General features: G+C 45.7%; 2 protein-coding genes across 3 annotated transcripts in view; one reads left to right on the forward strand and one right to left on the reverse strand.

Moving 5' to 3' along the window:
• CNPY1 (canopy FGF signaling regulator 1) overlaps positions 1-16,693 on the forward strand; it is a 55,114-nt gene that overhangs the window by 15,609 nt on the left and 22,812 nt on the right. The window contains exon 3 of the mRNA XM_082192660.1: positions 8,770-8,885. Within this exon, the coding sequence (XP_082048786.1) occupies positions 8,770-8,885 (116 nt within the window). The remainder of the gene's footprint in view (positions 1-8,769; positions 8,886-16,693) is intronic.
• Positions 1-16,693, reverse strand: part of HTR5A (5-hydroxytryptamine receptor 5A) — a 292,809-nt gene that overhangs the window by 12,680 nt on the left and 263,436 nt on the right. The gene's annotated exons all lie outside the window — the stretch shown is intronic.

Genomic DNA, 16,693 nt, shown 5'->3' on the forward strand with positions numbered 1-16,693 from the left:
GGAGGTCTTTAAGCAGAGGCTTGACAACCATATGTCAGGAGTGCTCTGATGGTGTTTCCTGCTTGGCAGGGGGTTGGACTCGATGGCCCTTGTGGTCTCTTCCAACTCTATGATTCTATGATTCTAAGTCACCGAATTGCAGGGTCAGAGGGGAGCACAAGGACCATCGAGTCTAAACTCCATGCAATACAGACATTTTTTTGCCCAATGCAGGGCTTGAACCCCAAACCCTGTGATTAAGAGCCTTGACCCCATCTCTTTTCCTGCTGAGCTCCAGAAGGGCAACACCAAGAAATAAGACAGAGGATGCTGACAGCCAGGACCACCCTCTGGACCAGGTGTCACTAGGAAGGCTGGGTGTTGTTGGCTGGACACAGTCCCATTCACTCAATAGCAGACCAAGCTCCACTGCTACTGAGCAACGCAGTGCCCAGCTCTTTTATTCTGGTCACCCGCGGTCAGCATGCCTTGCGTTCCTTCCAGCAGGAGAGGAAGGAGAAGCAATCTTTAAGGTGGTGTTTATGTCGGAAATCAAGCCTTTATCAGGAGAAACTGGCAACTCTCCCAGGCACCCGGCTTGGTGTCCTGTTGACCTCCCTGTCTGCTTTCCCGGCAAGATCCAGGCAGAGGTCGCGATAGGCGATCCTTCTCAGCGTGAGAAGAACACACCACTCTTTCCTGCCCCCCCAGGCAGGGGAAAGAGATAGACAGAAACGTATGTACATGCCTTTATTTCTGTCTTTGCAGCATTACAGAAAACATGACTGCTCCCTTCAAACTCCAACAGCCGAGAGACAAACTCCTCCTGTACTTCCTGTACAGCTCATATTACACTCTGAGCTAATTCCGGTGCCCTCTGCACTATGAATTGACTGTCCCTCTGTTTCCCACGGAACAGTCCCAACATTCCCATTATGTTTTACTTTCAAGCTAGCAGTAGCTCGTGGCTGCATTGCTTCAATATTGTAACAGTTTAGAGGGCCGCTGGAGCAACTGAACATCATTAAAAAAAGTAGTGCATAGTTAAACTGTGGAACTCACTGCCACTGGAGGCACTGAGGGCGACCAACTTGGATGGCTTTAAAAGAGGACTGAACAAATCTATGGAGGACAAGGTTATCAGTTGTCGCTGCCAATGATGGCTCTGCTCTGCCTCAGCGGTCGGAGGAAGTAATGCCTCTGAATTGACCAGTGCTTGCAGGTTTCGCACAAGGATGTGGAGGGAACAGGATGCTGGTTCAGGCGGCCCATTGGTCTGATCCAGCAAACTCTTCTTATGCTCTTCTTCATGTTGGTGCAAGGCTGTAATACCTGAACGAAGCCATCTCCTTCCCTGCAGACCCTCTTGGATATTAAGGTTGGCAGGAGAAGATCTCTTGGTAGTTCCACCACCCGCAGCAGCAGTCCATATCCTAATTAACATCAAGTATAAATAAATCCTGACTGAACAGAAACTTGATCTTAATTTGTCAGAAATGTTTTAGCCATATGGTTATCCTGCGGCTCCTAGCTGCAAGAATGTGTGCGCATTTTAAGACAAAAATACACAGAGTTCTCCCAGTTCATTAGAACAGCTAATACATCTTGAAAGCATGAACCTAGCAAGCTGTTTCATCGCTGGAGAGCTGCAAAGGAGGAGGCGCTTTTCTTGGCAGCAGCTAAGAAGTTTTTAGTGAGATTTGTGTGGAGCTCTTGATAGACAGCTTTTAGGATAGAGTTACCTTGTCTGGCAGCAGCTATGTATGTGAGGAGCTCACCCTTTTAAAAAAAAGATACAGAGCTTGTATCAAGGTGGAGAACCTGTGGCTGCCCAGATGTTATTGGACTACAACTCCCATCATCCACCGTCCCTGAGTCGTGGCCATGCTGGCTGGGGCTGATGGGAGTTGGAGTCCAACAGCATCTGGAGGACTGCAGCTTCCATATCCTAGACTTCCATGCTTGTGGGATAAAACAGGTATAACTTCCAGGGTACAAAAAAAAGCCAGGCATTTGTAAACCACTTTTGTTTTTAACTCCTATAGCGTTTCTGTATAAATGAGAGCCAGGCAGCCAATAGCAGCTCTGACTTGTAGCAAATTGTGAATAGCTGACTAAACAGGGGCCCCTCCTTGCAGGAACAGCCAATGCCTTATCAGCCAAGGGCTCCCCCAGGCACTAAACAGATGAGCTTAGTTGGAACAGACTTTGTTATCTCTTGACACTTTATTGGGAAATCAGTTTCTTCTGCGAAGGGGGGAAAGGGTGTTTGTATTGGAACAGATGGTATTCCCCTTTGAAAGGTGCCAAATCTCTAACTAGACAGGAAACAAAATCCTCCTCTCCCCTCCAGGAAAGGACAGCCCCTCTCCCCATGGAACCTCTCCCTTCACCACAAGGTAGAACGGCTCAGTTGAATATATTTGCTTTAGGTGCTATATATTTGCAAAGATGCTGAAGTGTTTCACTAAGCTTTTAGGACCACCTTCCCCAACTGGATGCCCACCAGATGTTTTGGACTGCAGTGCCCATCAGCCCCAACTAATGTAGTCAATGGTCAGAGACAATGGGAGCTGGTACCTGACAACATAGTGATGTATGGAGTATGGAAGTGAGAGCTGGACCATAAAGAAGGCTGATGGCCGAAGAATGGATGCTTTTGAATTATGGTGCTGGAGGAGACTCTTGAGAGTCCCATGGACTGCAAGAAGATCAAACCTCTCCATTCTTAAGGAAATCAGCCCTGAGTGCTCACTGGAAGGACAGATCCTGAAGCTGAGGCTCCAATACTTTGGCCACCTCATGAGAAGAGAAGACTCCCTGGAAAAGACCCTGATGTTGGGAAAGATGGAGGGCACGAGGAGAAGGGGACGACAGAGGACGAGATGGTTGGACAGTGTTCTCGAAGCTACCAGCATGAGTTTGACCAAGCTGCAGGAGGCAGTGGAAGACAGGAGTGCCTGGTGTGCTCTGGTCCATGGGGTCATGAAGAGTCGGACACGACTAAACGACTAAACAACAACGTCCATCAGTCCCAACTAATGTGGCCAATGGTCAGAGACAATGGGAGCTGTCGCCCGACAACATTGGTCAAGGTTAGGGAGAGCTGCTTGAGGAGAGCCTAGCTGCATCTTAAACCTGCATCCCAAGGGTCTTGGGTCCAGTTTTGCTGAGCAGCTCAACAGCAGAGCATCTGCTTTGTATCCAGAAGGTCCTGGGTTCAACCCTGACATCTCCAGGTTAGGGCTAGGGATGTCTGCCCGCCTCCTTCTGGCAACTCCTGCGGCCAAGCTGGTGCCAGACATATTGCTCTGCTCTCCTTTGGACCACATCAGTGAGGTTGAGAGGGGGGTATTGTCATCTGGGCAGACCAGGACTTCCAGACACATTGCCCAGGCTTGTGCCCCAGGGAGGTCACCTCGGTGCTGCTAACACAGAAGTTTGACTTCACTCCATTGTCTCTTGAGACAGATCGATACGCCAGCAATCTGCAGTGATTAGCAGCTGAAGTATTCCATGCGGTGGAGATATAAGCATGGTCAGCCCATGTCTGCAGACCAAACAGCAGTCAAGGACCACAGAAGCAGTGTTGGTGGAAAAAGAAAAAAGGCTGGTGGCAATCTAGTTTTTGAATGGTTCATGGAGTGTCATGTATGAAGCTGTGTAACGAGTCAGACCATTGGTCCATCAAGGGTCCTGTTGTCTATATCGGGGGGACAGTGGGCCTGTGTCCTTTCATACTGCATCACGGTGTGGCACGCTGGTTTGACATCAACTGCTAGGAAGTGCCTACAGAGGGTGGTGAATATAGCACAATATATTATAGGCTGTCCCGTGAATCCACTGGATGACATTGCAGAAGAACGTTGCCTTAGGAGAGTGAGGAAAATTCTCAGGGGTGATTCATACCCTGCCCCGCACTTTCTTGATCTCCTGCCCTCGGGCAGAAGATATAGAAGCCTGATTAGTCGCACCAACAGGGTAAAGAACAGCTTCTATCCATGGGCTGTTAGGCTGCTGAATGAAAAGATAACAACAGGGCAACTGACTTTCGGGTTTGGTGGGTGTGCGTCAGTAAACGAGGGGAATTAAGACTAAGAGAGCTGACTGGGGGGTGCTTGTGTAATCTCACTGTATACAAGTTGTACAAGTGACAATAAAGTATTTCAGTTCAATTTCAATCTACAATTCCCATCCTGTGGAATTGTACCATTCCCGCCCTGTGGAACGCCCTCCCTTCAGATGTGAAGGAAATAAGCAGCTGTCTTATCTTTAAAAGACATCTGAAGGCAGCCCTGATTAGGGAAGTTTTTAATATTGAATGCTGTATTGTTTATAACACTTGATTGGAAGCCACCCAGAGTGGCTGGGGAAACTCAGCCAGATGGGTGGGGTATAAATAATAAATTATTATTATTCTCCTCCCAGAGCATTGGCTCTGCTGCCCAGGAGTGATGGGAGTTGGAGTCCAGCAGCAGTTGAAGGGCCATAGGCACCCCATCCCTGGTCTACATTAACCAGCTGTGGCTCTCCAGGATCTTTCCCAGCCCTGCCTGGAGATGCCAGGGTTTGAACCCAGAAACGTTTGCATGCATAGCTGATGCTCTACCACTAACCTGTTCCACTTGCGTCACTGGACTCACTTTAGCCTACTGTTGTGGGGGGGGGGGAAAGGCTAATGTGCTGGTCCAGTTGGTCAGCATGTAGTTCCCTCCTCTGGCCAGAGGTGGGGGTGGTGTGCAGGCTGGCTTTCCCAAGGGTCAGGTCCCACTGCAAGCTTGATCTTTGACACACACTGGGGCTCCAAGTTCCAAGCCACCACTAGCACATCATGCAAGAGGCTACACCAAACCTTCCTCTGCAAAAGGCTAGTTTGCAACCTGCAGGAATTTCTTTTTCACATCGGGAGCCATTCAGAGACACAAAGCGGTACAGCCTGGTCTAAAGTGGTACAAACTGGGATTTCGGCCATTCCATTCTACTGCCTCGTTTCGTGTGATGGGTAGATCAGGTCTGAAAGTTCTGAGCTGAGGAGAACAAGGAGGAAGCAGCCAGGAGACATTCACGCTTTTCCGAATCTTGCAATGCAGTTTCACAACCAAGAAAGGTGTACAAAAATGCGTACGCTTGGGTGGCATCCACATGTGAATTCATATATTACTGAAAATTGCATACCGAAATGTGTTATGTTATGTGAAATTGCTTTGTGAAAATGTTTATAGTAGGCACAGTTGCATTAAAAATGTGTATACTGGGAGAAATTTGCACCGAAATGCTCGTTTTCTTTCTTTTGCATATATATAAGTTTTTATTACTTTTCCCAAACATTTTCACAATAACCTTCAAATCAAATACATAGTTTCATAAGTTGACTCCCACCCTCACTATCACAGCATTTATACTCAAACTTTTTCTACCGCATAATATTGCTTATTACCCAAAGTTTCTCTATTACAATTATTTTTGGAATGTTGATTTTCATGAGGTGTTTTAAAAAATAAAATAAAAAAGTGATGTGATGTGGAACTGTGGAGAAAAGAACTGTAGGCTGGAAAAATGAGAAACTGAGAAAAACCAGAAATCTATAGATCCAACCATCCCTGGCTGACCATCACCTCCATGGGACAAACAGCACCTTTGGGTGCTAGTGGATTAAAAACCACTTCTGCTGTGCTACTTCCCTGAAGTTACTTGCTTCTCCCAACTACTTTACATTTAGAAATAAACTTCACAAGCCATGGAAGACAGAATCCTAGCTGTCCCCTGCCTTGTCTTCTTTGGCCCTGAAACCAGAAGAAGCAGGCAGGGCAAATAAATTGTAAATAACTTTTTTAAAAGCAAACAAAGTCCCCTGGTGGTGCCATCACAGGCCCAAGCAGCATTAAAAAGTTGCCTTCTCTCAATGTGCATCAGCTAGCCATTGAATGAAAAGGCTGTCGTCATCTGCGCCGTAGACTTTTCAGGTGCTGCGCATGAGACTATTCTCATGCTCATAGCTTCTTTCCAAGAATTATTCTCAGGAAGAGGTACTATGGAGACACCCAGACCCAGCTATATATTAATATTCTATAGTGACAAAGTGTTATTTTCTCTCTGTGTGTCTGCATATAGTTTGGAATGCACTTTCCATGTAAACAACTCTCTTAATATTTTATCCCCCCCTTCCTCCCCCCCCAAACACATTCTACGGGCAATTTTTTTATGATATGCAAATACATGATGGAATAGCCTGGGAAAAGATGCACCACCTCTGTACTGAGGCTTGGAGTGAGAGAGACCCCAATTTCGAAGGAATATCTGCTGTGGGGGAGGGGATGTTAAAGACCATGCATTTAAAGGAATTACTGAGTGCCCCATTCCACAATGGAATTATCCACCCTTCCTCTGGGTGCAGCTGAGTCTTTTCCAGCCTAGCCCTGGGAGCTGTAAAAATAAATGTTTTGGCTGATCCAAACACTGGATTCGGTGCCTTGGTGTGCTATTTCATGGGCAGAATTGGCCATAAAGCCCGGTTTGCATGCCTGGTGGTGCTTCTTTCACTTCTTAATTCTAACTTCTGCATTAGGCTTTTGTTTAAACGGGGATGACAAATGATGAAGAGAGTCCATAGTCCTTAACATCCTTAACTTAACTTAATTATTTATGAAATTTGACAAGATTTATGAAAGAACCAAGGTTTAAATGGGTAAAAACGATATTATGGTATATTGCTCAGAGTATATATTGATCAAGAGATTTAAATTTAAACTGTAATTGAAAATAGAAAGAAACATACGAAATAAGGATATAATTTGCTGATAAATTTATTGTTAAGAAATGCATTCTGCGAGGGATGGGGGAAGTCCAATGGAAATTTGAAATGAGTTATCGAAATGGTCGTGTTTTTCTTTTTCCTTTTCTTCTGGTCTTTTTTTTCTTCTTACTTTTTGATCTTTTTGTTATTTCTGTAAAAAATGTAATAAAAATTATTATAAAAAAAAAAAAAAACATCCTTAACACCTGTGAGTACACAGCTTGCTGGCAACCCCCACGATATTGTATTTCTCCTACAGCCACAGCTGGCAGAGGTATCTTGTTTTGTGAGAATTTCATTCCTCCTTTTTATGTCTTTAAACACACACACATATAGAGGGATATATTTCTTAACCCCATATTTTTTTCAGAAGACTCTGGATATATGTTCTGTGTCTAAAAAGTGAATTTTTAATATTGCTGGCAAGTGGGAGAGAAAGATGGTCGTTCACTATTGTTTATCTCCAACACCTGGTCATTGCTGGGATGGCGCCTCTGACTGGGGAACTTGGAGGCAGATCATGTTAAGAGCTTTAAAAAGTAAAATAAAAGAAGCCTTCAGTTGTGCCTGGAAACTAAAAAGGTAAAGGAACCCCTGACCATTAGGTCCAGTTGTGACCGACTCTGGGGTTGCGGCGCTCATCTCACTTTATTCGCCGAGGGAGCCAGTGTACAGCCTCTGGGTCATGTGGCCAGCATGACTTAGCTGCTTCTGGTGAACCAGAGCAGCACACAGAAACGCTGTTTACCTTCCTGCTGGAGCGGTACCTATTTATCTACTTGCACTTTGACATGCTTTCGAACTGCTAGGTTGGCAGGAGCAGGGACCGAGCAATGGGAGCTCACCCCGTCTCGGGGATTCGAACCGCTGACCTTCTGATCGGCAAGTCCTACGCTCTGTGGCTTAACCCACAGTGCCACCCGCGTACCTTGCCTGGAAACTACTTAGTAGCTAATTCAGTTCATTCAAAACTGGGGCGATATTCTAGGAATGTATCAAACATAAGGACATAGCATACCCTCCAACATTTCTCCAATGAAAAGAGGGATGTCGTATTCCATAAGAATTTTATTATTTATACCCCACACATCTGACTGTGTTGCCCCAGCCACTCTGGGCAGCTTCCAGCATATATAAAAACATTAAACATTTTTTTAAAAACCTCCCTATATAGCATGGATATGCAAACTAAGGCCTGGGGGCCAGATCCGGCCCAATTGCCTTCTAAATCCGGCCCGTGGATGGTCCGGGAATCAGCGTGTTTTTATATGAGTAGAATGTGTCCTTTTATTTAAAATGCATCTCTGGGTTATTTGTGGGGCCTGCCTGGTGTTTCTACATGAGTAGAATGTGTGCTTTGGACTTTGGATATGCCTGTAAATCTCTCCTTAAGAAGGCAAAGAAGTTCAGTTCTAGTGGAGAGGTTTCTATTCCTAACATTTGAGCAATGCTGGCACAATGTGATAATTTTCAGATGGCCTGATTACAATAGTGGGTGCCTACATAGCTTGTGGTCTATCAAGGCAAATGCAGCCAACCACACTTGTATTATAGGGCCGTTTACTTGACAACCTCCCTCCTTTCATGGTGCCAGACATGCAGCAAACCCCTAGTAGGTTGGGCACAAATAGGTGGTCACTGTTAGAGCCGTCCAGGGTCAGGGTTGTAAGCCACCGTCCAGATAGAAGGGCCAGAGGTGAGTATATAGTCCAGATACAGCTGGACTCAAGGTCCAGGGCAGTCCACAAACATCAGAGGGGCCTGAGACAGGTACACAGACAAGGCTAGCTAGAAGATCGGGTCCCAAAGGGAAGGGACTGCTTAAAGGAGAAGGAGGAGAAGGGACTGTCCAGGATAGATGAGCAAGAACAGGAAACTTCTGTTTGGATAGACCCTGTCCCTCTGCAAAAATGTGCATGCTGTATTTTTACTACTGCGGCTTCCACAGTGGTAGTGATGTGTCCTTTTTGTATGTGTGTTTCTGTTTCCCACCCCAGCTTGCAAGGCCCTTGCTGATGAGCTGGCCTACGACATCAAGAAAATAGGTCCAAAGAGGACTGTGAATTCGGGGACATTTCGGCTCAATCCTGATGGCACGAGAGGGAAGAAAAAGGTAAGAGGGAGAGACATGGAGGTACGTAATAATTGCCAGCATGTGCAATTACCAACCACTTATCCAAACAGCGGTTGGTCTCTTAATCTTCTAACCTTTTCCTTGGTAAGACCAGCAGCCAGTAAATTGCTTCTCTTTCCTCTGGGAGCCAAAGTAATCTATGAGCTTGAAATTGAGGTATTTTTTCCAGGACCTTTTATTTTTGGAGGTGGGCTTTTAAATGTTGAGAGGGTAGGATTGTTCCATTGCTAGACTGTTTCTTTTTTCTTTTTTAATATAGACAATCAGAACCACACAAGGCACTGAGAGAGAGTGAGGAGGAGGAGGGATGAGACGGAGTAGAAGTCTCTACTCAGAGTCAGCTCTCATGGGCAGCTTTCCCCGGTCATGGGAGTCTTAAGATCTTATCCCTGGGCAATTTGTTCAATTTATTCTGCTCACCATGAATGTCTTCTGTTCATGAACCTCTTGAAGAACGTTGGTTCAGAACTGGAAGCAAGGCCCTGAATTTGTCCCAGTGGGCAAGAGGGTTATGACCAGTTTATAAAATGAGTTGCAAATGGCTGGTTCATTTCAGTTTGTGAAAGATGTAAGAATAGCAACAATATCAAAGGAAATCAAAAGGAAATTATGCATGGCACATCATAACATTTTTGTTGAGACAAGCCTAACCAGACATGGAGACTGTTTACGTGTGTGTGTGTGTGTGTATTCTTTATTGAAAGATAAAAAGTAATGTGTATATAATTGTAAGTGCACAGGATAAAATAAGGCATGAAAAGGGGGGGCAGAGAAAAAGGAAATGGGGGGAAGAAATGACACCCATATCCAATACAAAACAAAAACAACAGAACTTATAAATATTACAAGATTGTTATTTAACCTATTACGGTGTTTATAGAAATGAATTCCAAATATCAGTTTTCACTTATCACTGATTTTAATTATTATTCAAATGTTTAAAATAGTTATATTGTTTCATTCTTTTGGTAAACTGCTTGAGGTTTTGTTTTGCTTTTTTTTTACAGTCAAGCGGTATATAAATTTTATGAAATAAATAAATACAGTGCCAGATCTACAAATTTTGCCTTAGGAGGCAAAGGTCTGCCTTGATGTCCCTCCCTCCACTGCTGAGAGCAGTTGCCAGAGGGACAGGAGATGAAGGCAATAAAGTCTTACTCCTCTTTGTGTCCCATGATGTCATGGACTGCTTGGACACAAAGGAATGGTGGGAGGAACCAGCTGGGGAACCACCAAGGGAAGAAGGCTGAGAGGCAGGGGACTGGTGGTAGGACGACAATGAGTGGTCAGAGAGAAAGGAGGGAGAAGACTGCGAAGAGGGGTTGTCAGAAACTGAAGGGGTAACAGGGCTTAGTGATCTGGGAGTGTCTGTGGCAGGCAGAAGGCAAGAATCATAGGCAGAAGTTGAAGCCGGGGAGGAGGGAGGCCAAGGGGTCAGGCTGGTGAAGAGTCATGGGTGTCTTCCCCTCCTGATGTGACAAGCTCCCCTCCCCACTTGTCTCCCAGAACCAGAAGAGGCATAAAAAAGGTGGAGGAGAGGTTGGCTTCAGGCAGGCACAGTCTCCGATTGTTTGGGGAAAACCCTGGAGAGGAGGGGACTTAGACGGCTGTGGAGAGGTGGGGACTTTCAGTCTTGGCAACTGATTCATGGGGCAAAACCTACCAGGGATGATCTGCTGTGCTCATTAGGCACGACACTCAGCCAAGTGTCATCGGAGTGTGACTCCTCCTTTATGTCCCTGCTGGTTCAATGGGAATACAAAGACGGCCTCGGCCCAGTATACCTGAAGGAGCGTCTCCACCCCCATCGTTCTGCCCAGACACTGAGGTCCAGCACCAAGGGCCTTCTGGCGGTTCCCTCACTGCGAGAAGCCAAGTTACAGGGAACCAGGCAGAGGGCCTTCTCGGTAGTGGCACCCGCCCTGTGGAACGCCCTCCCACCAGATGTCAAAGAGAACAACAAGTACCAGGCTTTTAGAAGACATCTGAAGGCAGCCCTGTTTTAATGTTTGATGTATTACAGTATTTTAAATTTTTTGGGGAAGCAGCCCAGAGTGGCTGGAGAAGCCCAGCCATATGGGCGGGGTATAAATAATAAATTATTATTATTATTATTATTATTATTATTATTATTATTATTATTATTGAACAGCCAGGCCCTTATAATGATGCAAGCACTCTGTAGGCCTATGGCACATGCTTGGTGACTCCTTGGTGACATTCCTGGCCTGGTTCTGTTTATTAGAAGAGGTGGGTGGGTTTCAGACAAGGAGTCTCTCCCAGCCCTACCTGGCTATGCTGAGAATAGAGGCTGGGATCTTCTGCTCTACCCTTGAGCAATAAAGGTAAAGGGATCCCTGACCATTAGGTCCAGTCGTGGCCGACTCTGGGGTTGCAGTGCTCATCTCGCTTTATTGGCCGAGGGAGCCGGCGTACAGCTTCCAGGTCACGTGGCTAGCATGAATAAGCTGCTTCTGGTGAACCAGAGCAGTGCACGGAAACGCCGTTTACCTTCCCGCTGGAGCGGTACCTATTGATCTACTTGCACTTTGACGTGCTTTCCAACTGCTATGTTGGCGGGAGCAGGGACTGAGCAATGGGAGCTCACCCCGTTTGAACCACCGACCTTCTGATTGGCAAGTCCTAGGCTCTGTGGTTTAACCCACAGCGCCACCTGCGTCCCCCCCTGAGCTATGGTCCTTCCCTAATCACCAGAGGTTGTACCAGGGGACAGAAGCTATTTAAGAAATTATCTTCTGAACTGGGGAGGCAAGGGATGGTTGACAAAAGCTAAGCATGTAGCAACTGACTCCGTGCCTGCATTGTTGTTGATGTGTGTGTATGTGTGTGTGTGTGTGTGTGTACAAGCTCACATGTGGCCATCATGGAGTCATGTTGGTTAACCAAAGAAAGATCTGATACTAACTGGCTAGAGAAGGAGGGAGGAAGTAAAACCTGAGAAAAATAATTTACAGGTAGTATAAATCAGTGGGGGAGGAATAAGTTGCCTTGCTGTCTGCCCCTCCCTTCCACACTAGGTCAGTTAACTTATTGCAGGTCTTGTTGTTTTCCTTCCAATATGGGCATAAATTTGTGTGACATGTCTAGCAGATTATGTGTCCCCCAAAAGAGATTGCAATCCAATATTAAGCATGCAAAAGAGCCACATGGGACTGTGTTTTTTCTCTTCTGTCCAGGACCCACCACCTACCTGTCAATCCACCCAGCCCTCTTTAAATAAATGTTTGTTTTGTTTTATTAAATTTTGTACCTGCCCATCACAGTGAGGTCCCAGGGTGTGCTATAAGAATAAAATATATACGGATAAAATAAAGGCCCAGTTTCAACATTGTATGGGGCAGACCTCCTGATAAGAGACCTACTCCTGTAGGGCACAGTGATTGATTGGGCATATATGGGCATATACTCTTTGGGGTATCCTGTCCCCAAGCTATATAGGGCTTTGCACATCAGGGCCAGCACTTTGAACTCAGCTTGATAGCTAAATGCTGACATGCTGGAGAGAGTTTGGATTACATCCAACCAAATTCTACTCAGAGCAGGCCTATTGAAATTAATGGACTTACGTTGGTCATCACCACTAATGTTGCTGGGTCTCCCCTTTGTCATTGTTTAGTCGTGTCCGACTCTTCATGACCCCATGGACCAGAGCATGCCAGGCACTCCTGTCTTCCACTGCCTCCCGCAGTTTGGTCAAACTCATGCTGGTAGCTTCAAGAACACTGTCCAACCATCTAGTCCTCTGTCGTCCCCTTCTCCTTGTGCCCTCCATCTTTCCCAACATCAGGGTCTTTTCCAGGGAGTCTTCTCTTCTCATGAGGTGGCCAAGGTATTGGAGCCTCAGCTTCACGATCTGTCCTTCCAGTGAGCACTCAGGGCTGATTTCCTTCAGAAGGGATAGGTTTGATCTTCTCAAGAGTCTCCTCCAGACCATAATTCAAAAGCATCAATTCTTCGGCGATCAGCCTTTTTTATGGTCCAGCTCTCACTTCCATACATCACTACTGGGAAAACCATAGCTTTAACTGTTCGGACCTTTGTTGGCAAGGTGATGTCTCTACTTTTTAAGATGCTGTCTAGGTTTGTCATTGCTTTTCTCCCAAGAAACAGGCGTATTTTAATTTTGTGACTGCTGTCACCATCTGCAGTGATCATGGAGCCCAAGCAAGTAAAATCTCTCACTGCCTCCATTTCTTCCCCTTCTATTTGCCAGGAGGTGATGGGACCAGTGGCCATGATCTTCGTTTTTTTGATGTTGAGCTTCAGACCATATTTTGCGATCTCCTCTTTCACCCTCAATAAAAGGTTCTTTAATTCCTCCTCACTTTCTGCCATCAAGGTTGTGAATCCTTTCCCTGGGCCTGGTATTCTGTTTCTAGTGTTTGGGTGGGATTGCATCATGCAGGTAGGAGATGATGAAACTGAAAGCTGAGAATTAAGCTGCTTCTGCAACAGGGCTAACAACATCTCTTTAAAACAGGAAGCGCCTTCCAGCAATACATTTCATGTTGCCCAATGCCTACGTCTGTGAGATATAAGGGAAAGACAGCAGTTTGACAAATCTAGTTTCTGCCCATCTAGTCACCTCGGCCAAAGTGACATTTATGATTGTCCCCTCCAGATTCAGCATTCCTGATAGGGAGATGTCTCACACCATCTAACCCACGAATGTCTCCTCTGACTGACGGTGGCTCTCAGGCAAATCTCTCTTTTCCATCACCTGCTCTCTGAGCCAGGAACTGAACCCGGGACTTCCTGCATTCAGAGCATGCACCCTTTAGCTGATCTATCCTTGTCCCTCTCTTCCCTCAAGAGAGAATCAGGATGAGCCTGGGTATGGCAGGACAAAGGCCAGTCTATGCAACCTATCACTCAAGTAGCATCTTTTAAAGCAATCTCATACTGTTTTGCCAATTAACTCTGCAGATTCTTTAAAGGATCTTCAGTAGTCGAGGGAAAAGATATTTTTATTTCAACAGAAGAGGACAACCTCCTTAAACAGTAACAAAAACAAAATCTCTCAAACAGGAAACCTCCTTAAACCTTCTTACACGGTAATACAAAACCCTCTACCACCAAGAAATAACCCCAAAGGAACAATTCCCCCCACCAGACCTTGATCCACATACAACACCAGATCTAACCGTGGGAAGCCACAGCCATCATCCTCTTCCTCCTGACCACATTGCCCTGCACTATATCTTCCTGCCTAGACCAGGTGGGCCACCTGTGGCAATTGGGGCTCCTCATCAGGGCAAACAAGGCCTAGCAGGGCCACCCTCAAGGCAGGAGTGCTCCTGCAAGGACTCACAGAAAGGACTGGCTGTATAAGGCCAAACCTACTCCTCCTTGATTTTTCCTTGCACATTTTCCACTACACATATCACTTTTAAGTGTCATGGCTTCCCCCAGAGAATCCTGGGAACCGTACTTTGTTAAAGGCGCTGGGAGTTGTAGGGTCTCCTAACATCTCTCTCGGTAACTTTTTTCCTTCGTAATGTAACTCTTTTGAGGTTCTTTAGAAATAATTGGTGTCGATTATGGTTCTTTCTCCCTCTCTCCTCTTTTTTCTTCTTCTTCTCTGTTTTTCCTTTTTCTTAAAAACTGTAAACCGCAGCAGAAAATAAAGTGAAGGCATTGCCATCATGCAGCCCACCTAGGGTCAGGCCTCACCTGCTGAAGACCACTGAGCAAAACCCCTGCCTCTCAGCCTTCAGCATCTGGGCCCATTGCACTCCCGAGTCCTCAGTCTCCTAGCACAGGGGATGTAGCAAAGGCCATCGCTGCTTGACATTCAGGGTCAAGTCGCAAATGGGTTGGCCAGTGCTTCCCACTAGTGGTGAAAGTGATTCTTCACTTTGAAGTTCAGATAAAATCCACTTGCGATGCTCGAAGGCAGTTCAGTGGTACCAGTTTTTAAAATTATGTGGTATGCTACGGAATTGCCAGAAAGTGTTTTGTTTTTTAAAAAAATTGTGGTTGCAGACAAATAGGGATCTAACTCTATTTTTAAATATTGCTTTTACAAGATGCGAATGAATATTTTTCACCCCGTCCTTCATCATAAAGCCCCAAGGTAGGTTATAATAATTAAATATACAATTATAAAAACAGATTAAATCATTCCGGTGATAAAATGAGTGGATAAGACATCTTTAGCTGCTGATTCATCACAACTAAAAGCACATTTAAAGCAACCCCCCCAAAAAAAAACACACAAGCAAACCCACATAATAGACACACATGACAGCATCCGACTGTAATGAGCTACCAAATAAAACCAGTGTAGATTAATTCAACTCAAATTTGAACAAACAGCATATTTTGTCTTCCTAGTAAGTTACTCGAAGTTGCTTAACTCTCCTAATTTATTAAACCCTTATCCCCACAGGAGGTATTCAAACAAAAACAACTGCAATTCAGACACATTTGAATCCAGGTATTTATTAAGAATAATGAACATTTGGATCTGCTGGGAAATATGAAATCCCCCTGTCACTTCAAATTCTACCACCCACGTTCTATTGCATGAGTTTCCCAAAGGGCTCACTTCAAACTTCAGCATTTTGGGGAGTGATGAGGCAAACCAATATTTTATCTTGTAGCATAAATTACTAATGCCAATATCAATTCTTTGAGTAGCAGTCTTCAAGGAAGGAGGGAGGGAATGGAATATCCTGCAAGTGAGCTGGACTGGAGCACTCAATGCTCTGCATCAAAACCCCTAAGGGTGGGAAGAACCCAAAACAGCTGGGGGGGGGCTGAGCATGCTCAGTGGGCAAGGGGAATGCTCACTGACTGGTGGGTGGGGGTGGAATTGAGTGGTTGGAGTGGCCCTTGTCATCCTCCGTCACCACATGAGTACTTCCTACACCAACCTCTCCACCCCCATTTCCAGTTTTCCCTGGTGTGTCCCAGTCCCAGCCACACCCCTCGCCACGATCCTCTTTCTCCTCCCCGTTGTCCTTCCGGTTCATGACAATTGTCCATTACACTTGCAGTCCATTGCAGTTCTTATCATGCAAACATCATGCGCCTGTGGTTAGTGTATTGTGTGAACAAGCCAGACGTGGCCATATGCAAGAGACTCCAGAACATAAGCAGAAACTTCATGGTCTGAGACTAGGATCTACCTTTGTGAGTTACCGTATACAGTCATACCTCATATTATGTTTGCTTCGTGTTACGTTTTTTCAGGTTGCGTCCCGCGGCGACCCGGAAGTACCGGAAAGGGTTACTTCTGGGTTTTGCCGCTTGCACATGCACAGACACGCAAAATGACATCACACGCATGCGCAGAAGCGACGAATCACCACCTGCGCATGCGCAGACGCGCTGCTGCGGGTTGCGTTCCTTTCATGTTGCAAACGGGCCTCCGGAACAGATCCCTCTCACAACCAGAGGTACCACTGTACTTTTAAGAAGACAACTCACTCCCATGGAAAATATGATGTGGGAGTTGTCATTTTGGGCTATGACTAGGGATCCCTGGATTCAAGACCCCAACCCCAACCATGAATAGGGAAAGAAGTAATGCTGTTTGTGACGGTGGGTTCTGTACTTCGTCTTCATTGGGCTGTTTTGAGGGTTTTCTACCCTTAGGGCATTTCCCCTTAAATGTTGGGTGCTTTTGTTTGTTTGTTTTTGTAATTTTGTAATTTTGCAAATGGTAGAATTCTCCCAAGTCTGCTAATAGGACTTTTTTTTCAGCCAGAGCTCACTGGAGGTCAGCTCTGGCCCCTTTCAGGTGGGCGCCATTGCCATTC

This window comes from Podarcis vaucheri (genome assembly GCF_965113315.1).
Source record: "Podarcis vaucheri genome assembly, chromosome: 12".
In the NCBI taxonomy this organism is placed as follows: Eukaryota; Metazoa; Chordata; class Lepidosauria; order Squamata; family Lacertidae; genus Podarcis; species Podarcis vaucheri.